The sequence below is a fragment of the Stegastes partitus genome, unplaced genomic scaffold (assembly GCF_000690725.1).
Source record: "Stegastes partitus isolate 25-593 unplaced genomic scaffold, Stegastes_partitus-1.0.2 Scaffold76, whole genome shotgun sequence".
NCBI classification, from domain to species: domain Eukaryota; kingdom Metazoa; phylum Chordata; class Actinopteri; family Pomacentridae; genus Stegastes; species Stegastes partitus.
The window spans coordinates 303,241-311,184 of NW_007577807.1; the positions used below are offsets into that span (position 1 = coordinate 303,241).

The 7,944-nt window shown below is 42.5% G+C and overlaps 1 protein-coding gene across 1 annotated transcript in view; it reads right to left on the reverse strand.

The window, feature by feature from the left end:
• Positions 1 to 6,476, reverse strand: part of naaladl2 (N-acetylated alpha-linked acidic dipeptidase like 2) — a gene marked incomplete at its 3' end in the record, with an annotated part of 308,732 nt that extends 302,256 nt beyond the window's left edge. Inside the window, exons 1-3 of the mRNA XM_008276546.1 lie at positions 6,308 to 6,476; positions 2,515 to 2,692; positions 1,150 to 1,311 (exon numbers count right to left, since the gene is read on the reverse strand). Coding sequence (XP_008274768.1) covers positions 1,150 to 1,311; positions 2,515 to 2,692; positions 6,308 to 6,476 — 509 coding nt within the window. The remainder of the gene's footprint in view (positions 1 to 1,149; positions 1,312 to 2,514; positions 2,693 to 6,307) is intronic.
• Between the last annotated feature and the right edge of the window lie 1,468 nt (positions 6,477 to 7,944).

The window sequence follows — 7,944 nt, forward strand, 5'->3', positions numbered from 1 at the left end:
CTCTCTCTCTCTCTCGCTCTGTGTCTTTGGATAGAAATAGATCAGTGCCGGGCTAGAAAGCAACAAGGGTAGATAATGGTGATCTCAGACTTTAGGGGGCATCAAACTATGATCCTCGCTGTCTGTTTTCAATGCTCCCTGTCACCTCCTCTGAGCATCTATTCCACTCAGCTCCATCATAACAGCGTTGCAATACCACCTTCCACAAATCCTCTTTTATTTTCACATCTGTGTCTTTCTTGCTTTTCTCTCGTCGTCCTTAAAACTATACACAAAGCACAGAATAGGCTGTTTGTCTGGTATTCTTTGTGATCTGACATCTACATAACAGAAGAACAAAAGCACTGTGTTTTTTTTATTTACACAACAGATTACTGTGACATAAAGTTTAATTGCATGACTGGAACCTCAGTGATTGAGGCTTAGTTTGATTTAGGCAACTAAAGCTACTTAGTTATGTCACGATCCTGGCAGTATCTCAGTGCTTCTTGTCAGTTCTCTCTCTCCCTGCCTGTCTTGGTGTGTATATGAGTGTGTGTTTGTGTGCCTGGGTGTGGCGACCTACTTTTTCCTGTTGGCATGCATCAGACACACCTGAGTCTACCTCCTGCAGCATATAAACCCCACCTTGACTCTCCATTCTCCGCCACATTGCTCCACCGGTACACCTGGTAGTATCGCCTCGACCAACCTCCGCTTTAGGAATGTTTCTGCTTCTACTGGACAAACTGAGACCAACGTTGCTGCTTCCCCTAAGACCTCCTCCTCAACCATACAGCTGAGTCCCCATCTGTTTCTCTGGAATCTCCAAGCTCAGCTCCCCCAGCCATTCTCAGACTCAGTTCATCTGCCAACCAGCCTCTGCAACTCAACTTACCAACCTTTCCTCCCTGAGTGTGTAGAGGAAAGAGGCATTTATCTAAAGACAACTCTCAATTTTCTGCTTTGAGATTAAAAAAAATAATAATTAAAAAAGCACAACACAGCTGTTACATTTGTTTTGCAACCCCTCAGTACCTCATTCTTACTGCAAAGCAGCATGAGCTAAAAAGTGCCTTCATGACAGTCGATCTGTGACCACGCTCCTTTGACTGCCACCGTCACCAAACATGTGACTCTTCCAGTGAAATGTGGAAGTTGGAAGCCTACCTCTGAAGCGCATCGATCTTGTCGGCTGTGATTCGTCTCAGAAGGTCCTCAAGCAGATCGGAGCTGTCAGGTGGTTGGACAGGTGGTTTGACGGAAGACGTGTGAGTGAACCAGCCAATCAGAACGCCGAGGACAAAAAGTCCCACCCCTGCTAGGAGGTATCTATGTGGAGGAAAATACAAAGGGAAAGGTCAAGAGATCATATTATGGCCACTTACCAGCTTTTCTTCTGAGCTTTCACCACTTTGGACCTTGAGCTAAGACATTTTCATCAAACTGCCAAGGTCAAGAATGAAACTCTCGCTCAACAGATCATATATATATATATATATATATATAATGGTCTGTCTTAAGAAGTCTTTCCTTGAAACACTGGCCAATAGAGTCCTTCAAGTACATCTAGCACTCCAAAGGTGAGACAATGCCGGTGCTTGATGTACAGTCTCACATTTCGTAGGCTGCTATTATCTTTTTATAGCAACTGAGTCGGTTTTGGTGGTAGAGACAGACCTTGACTTCAAGTACCTTGTAGTGGCACTTATCGAGATAACGTACAACTTCTCCATCCTGGCAGGTGCTGTGTCAATTGGATGGGTGTCTGGGATTGTTCTAGGGCTACTCAGGCGTCACTCTCAACCTATCTTGTGCGGTATTTTAATGCCAATGAGTGGGGTAATAGAGATATATATTGGCTAGATGATGACATGAGAGTAGGCGACCACTCGTGTCATGTTAGATGATATGTGAGGGGACAAGGAGTAAGGGTAAGCTCTACCTGCAATTGTATTTATGGGAAGGAAAAGACCAATATCCACATTTATAGTCATGCTGATATGAAAACTGGTTCATGGTTTGAGGCACAACGTTCATAAAAAGAGCAGGTTCCATAATAAAACAGGATTAGTGTTGTATGTATGACACAGAAAGCATGTGAATAGTTGTGCAAAAACAAAAGTAGGAAACAAGCTATTTAAGTTGAATTCCTTCCCTGTTGTTACATTGATCTCTTCTCTGCTCTGGTAGTGATTAAATTAATTAGAAAGAGTTCAGTAAATTACCATCAGCCAAAACAAGGCTTCTCTCTAAGACTGCCTCGATGAAAAACAAACCTAAAGTTGGTCCTTTGGGCCCATAGTACAGATGCCATTTAGATGACCCTGCCTTCTTAGTTTTGACCAACTGGATGAAAACACTCATGAGGTTTTAGCTGCGATGGAAGTGCAAGGGTCTCATGTGTAATGTTGTTGACATCTGATGACTTTTAGATGGATGTCTACAATATGATATAGTTGTTGTATGTACCCACAATATCTGAAGGGAGGACGTTCTGACCTACAAAGGCTTCTGCAGCAGTCCTTGAATTACCTGACGAGGAAACAGTGGAGCCGTCTTTGGCCCTTATGGCCAGGAGCTCTGGTGAAGTGGGAGATGTAGTTGGGATCTTCCTGGAGGCGTTCAAACCGTCCATGTGGTGAAACCGAGACAGACGGCTGGATGGGCTCCATCAGCTCAGGGTCGGGGTCGGGACCGGCGTCTGAACACCCTGAGAGTCATAGCAGTGACAGAAAGTGTAGATTAAGCTCAACAGTCTGCAGCGACAGAGACTGATTTCTCAACTGTTGCACATAATTTGGTTGTTTTGCTCTGATGTTAAGATTTACATGAAATTAAGACTTAATATTTGCAAAAACACTTGAACATTTTAACAGATGTGTGACATAAAATACCTTCAAAAGAGTCAAATAAGATTCTGTAACGTCAGATTTAGCAAAGTTGAAACCAAGGGATGTCAGTCAGGTTCATGTAATTGTAGGAAGCCAAAATTGTAATCATAAATAATAGTTTTTTTAATTGTCGTGTCCTTCTACTGCATTAGCTGTTTTGATTGAGCAAAGAACTTTTCTTCTTTACTGGTGCAGTCAGTAGGTTTCTGCCTGCACTGGCACTCAACTTTTTTTCTTTTTTTTTCAATTATAATTATCCTTTAGATCACTTAGGAGAAAAGCAACAGCTGAAATATTTATTTCATGGATCAGGTCGGGAGAGACTGATTGACCCAGAAAGGAAGAAAAGAACTTTACAGTATGACAGCTAGGACAGTAGGTACCTGTGAATGGAGGGACACTAGAACATCCTAATAACTACCATTGTATGAATGACACCTAATTTTAACAAAAATATATGAATATGTGATTGTGGTCACAGTTGGGAGCCCTGCATTCTGGCAGAGGTCGCCCCACAGCAGATGATTACCATATGAGGTTCTTGCTCATTTGCTTGTAACACTGAAGCCACCTGACTTTGCTGATCTCCGAACATCATCCTTCTAACTGCAGCATGAGGCGGCCTTTTGTAGTTTTAATTGAATTGTCTCAACATTTCAGACATTCATGTTCATCACAGGGTGAAGTATGGATCCTCTGGTGGCCTTTCAACTTTCTCATCTAACTCTACAATCATTGAGGAATAGTGCAAACGTGACTTAACACAGCATGATGCTACACATGCTAAGCTAAGATGATACATGTAGTTGGCACTATAATGACTTTACATTGTCATTGTGAGCACGCTGACATTAGCATTTTGCTCCAGTCACCACTATGAACAAGCACACTGTTAACTTTTTGAGTTTTCAACCACGATCAGAAGAATTTATGGATCATCTTGAGATCACAATGATATGAAAACCAACACAAATTTCAATACTGTGATCATCGAGTAGTGAGAAGAAGTCAAAATGTAAAGACCACCGCTAGCTTAGCTGTTGTTTCTACTGGAGGCACAGACCATCCTCTGGCTGTGGTGGGAAAACAAACTTCTAATTCTTAAAAAAAGACTAAATACTTAATGATTAGGAGTTTACAGTGGAGCTTTAAAACGATCCGCCTGCTTGCTTGAGAGGGCATTTGAGAGAATAGAAATCTACCGCTGATACAGACCTTCAGGCACAATTTAAAACAGAATCCTCCAAATCCGAGGAACTCGAGTCCAGCTCCAGGATACGTTTGAGGTTTCTACCTTTTGCAGCTTCTGGACTGTTAACATTCTCACATCGAACACAATATTGTTGTGTGCGAGAGTTTCTGATTGATTCTTGTGAAAGTTACACAAAAAACACTGAATTATGTTTGCATCATAAATATGTTAAAACATACATCATGAGAAACCGTCATTAGTGCTTTAAAGCATCACAGCAGCAAACATCATGTTCCAGAAGAGGAGAACATTAATCCGATCTGACATGAGTTTTATTTATTCTTTTACTCCTGTGGCAGTTTTTGACACTCGTGTTGAAATGTGTGGATTCTCACTGATGTGGTGAAATGTTTAATAAATAATTCACAGACTCATCATGTTAACTGATCTGACACCAATCAGACGGTATACATTTACATTTAATATGAGCTGCGATTGTCCTCTTAGCAGAACAAACAAATCAACTCTTCCTAATCACGTCGTGCTGTTCTGAGATCAGCCGTATTAGTTAACACACTAAAAAATGCATCGTCGTGTAATACAAGCTGCAACTGCTGCTGTATTACTTTTACACGCAGGATTTTAGTCCACAGCATTTTCAGCTGTGTGTTCATTAGGTCTGGCTGGTCCAACACGCAGAGCCGGCCCTAGGCATAGGCAGTATAGGCAAATGCTAAGGGCGCCGACATCCACGGGGGGCGCCACAAGCTTGCCAGGCTAACTGACATGTATTCAGTCAAGTATTTATCAACAAGCGCCGATGCAGTTTCTCTACCTTTAGCAGCAAAGACGCTACGTTAGCGTCTTAGCTGCTAACGTTAGCAGCAAAGATGTTACGTTAGCGTCTTAGCTGCTAACGTTAGCAGCGAAGACGTTAGCGAAGACGTTAACGTCTTAGCTGCTAACGTTCGCAGCAAAGACGTTAAGTTAGCGTTTTAGCTGCTAACGTTTGCAGTAAAGACGTTACGTTAGCGTTTTAGCTGCTAACGTTAGCAGCGAAGACGTTAGCGNAGCGAAGACGTTACGTTAGCGTTTTAGCTGCGAACGTTTGCAGTAAAGACGTTCCGTTAGCGTTTTAGCTGCTAACGTTAGCAGCGAAGACGTTAGCGAAGACGTTAGCGTCTTAGCTGCTAACGTTAGCAGCAAAGACGTTAGCTGCTAACGTTAGCAGTTAAGACGTTAGTGAACCGTCTGAAGACGACGGTAGAGGACCTGCATCGGCGCTTGTGGTTAAATATTTGCCTGAATCAGGCCAGCTGACAGCCTTCCCTGGGCCCTGGACAAGACTCGTCCGTTTCTGTCAAAAAAAACACGTGTTTTGTCAGGATGTTTATCATAGCTAATGGATACTAAGAGCTAGCCAAATTACATTACAAGGCTGACAAAGGCTGGCTACGCTGTTTCTTACCTCGCTCTACGCTGACGTTACTAGTTCCAGCATCTGTCCCCACCTTTTTTGAAGTATTTTTTAAGCAAATCTCTAAGGCCTCTATTTTCTTCCTCTCTTTTTCTCTTCTTTTTCCTTTTCTGAGCACCAGACTTGGTGCTGAAGTGCAAAATCCGAACTTCCAATAAAAGGACATCAGATGTTGATCAGGGGCCAAACCATTTTATGTTAGAGGTGGGGGTGGAGGGCAACTCCAAAGATATTAAGAACAGTTCAGACGAAAACAAATTAAAACTTCTAACTCAAATATTGTTTCTTTCCATTAATAGCCCTTCTTTGGGGAAAAAAATCCATAATTCAATGAGGGTCCAGTTCTGGGCCCGGGACAACAGACCCGTTTGTCCCCCCTATCGGCGAGCGTGGCCTGAATACACGTCAGATAGCCGGGGAGTGTCACAAAGACTTGTTTACACAGTTTCATTTAGTGTGTTGTTTATACTTAAATAAAAATTTGAATACATGCATACAGTTTGTGTTACTGTATGAACATTAGGAGTGAAATTCACTGTGATGCTCGGCGCAAACTACAATCTTGCCTGGGGCACCAAATGGGTCAGGGCCGGCCCTGCCAACACGTCAGCAAGTGGGATCTCGTGGTCACTGCGGCTCTATTGTTGGCAGGAAAACATCATGATTTTATATCAAAATTGGCCCAAAAATATGTTTAAAAAATGTGAACATACCCTATCCAGCATAAATGCAATGGAAAATTGTGAGTGCATCACAAAGTCCTACCTGATCTCTGGCAGTCCACGTGTTGCATCTGCATGCGGTCCATGCTTGGTCCCGATTCCTGCAGCTCCTCCTTGTCCAGGTCCCAGTCCAGGTCCAAGCCTCCAGAGCAGTGCAGAACCTCACCGACCAGCGGGCCGCCCTGGGCATCGCACACCTTCCTGTACGCCATGATGTCGCCTGGAGCAGACATCAAATGAATGTTGTTTTTATTTATACACTTAACATTCTCCCATTTTTATCAATATACACCAGCATGAAGTTCCAGAGTCTCTGAAATTGTTCCTGGGATGGCAAAATCATTGTTGGGGCAAAGAAACAAACTACACACAGACACTGGCCTCAAACCCAAACCTTAAACCTCCATCTTCAGTCACTGCTGCACAATGCAAGAAGGCACAGAGCCGATCAGGCAGATGAAGCTGATGGTATATAATTGTAATAGAGCTCATATTGATGGGTCTCTCATCTTCACTGCATTTCAGCCCAAACTATGATCTGATCCTGAACATAACTCTGTAGTTTCTACCTCATTTAACCTTTACTACAGCTCATCGTATCATTAAATGGTGAGTTATTCAGTGCAAACAATCAAATCATTCTCACTTGACAAGATTCTTCTCCTGTGCCACACATTTGGTCATTATTTATTACAACAAGAACTGTGCAAATTTAACACATCTTTGCAAGAAATACATTCCCACACACTGAATACTCAGAAATGTGAACATGGGTAGTTATGATAATGTACGTTGACATATGCAGTCTGTACTGGACTTATCTGCAGCCATCCCAGGCAGCATGTGTTAAAAGCCTGGTATCAGCCACCTGGGTCAGATTAAGACTGCTCATTTGACTTAAAGTAATGGATGTTACATCAGTGCTGGATATAGCAGAAAATGTGATAAATGTGGTTAAAAGCTACTTGGGCAAATTGACTGACCAGAGCCTCTCAGCACACAATTATGAAGAGTAAAAGCACCGTAGGGTGCTGCAATGCATTTACACATATTAATGTGACTGAGAGAAGGCGAGTTAGGCCGAGGCACTGAGCTAAGTACTGGATGTGTGTTTCTGCAGCGTGTGTGTGTGTGTGTGTGTGTGTGTGTGTGAACAGTGGTGATGGTGTGTTGGTTGTGTTTTTCCCTGTAAACCCAACTCTGGGGTCAATACAGCTCCTAAACAGCACCATTAAACCTCACCACGGACGGCATCACATGCATGAGAACAGACTGTGTCTAAGACGACTGACTGGAGATCAGCTGCTGCATAAAACCTCCCTGCCAGTGTCTGTATGTCGTCAAGTTTAACCGGGCTTTTCACAAGCTTTATTGTCAAATTTCACCATAAATGGGCAAATGAACTGCTGAATCGATAACCGCCAAGGGTAAAATAAATAAAGAAAAGTAAAAATGCATCAGACTGGAAGTCAAACTTTTAGGTTATTATTCTGTGAAAAGTTGTCATTTTATTCAAACTGCTTCAAAGCAAAGGGAAGAAGAAGAAAGAACATATGAGAGGAAATGATGGCAACATGAAAGCCAGTGATTTAATAAGTGATGGATAAGACCAAAACATTTCTTAAGAGGAGAGAGTGTATTAATCCATAGCCAGCCTTCATTATTTCTGATTCTCAGATG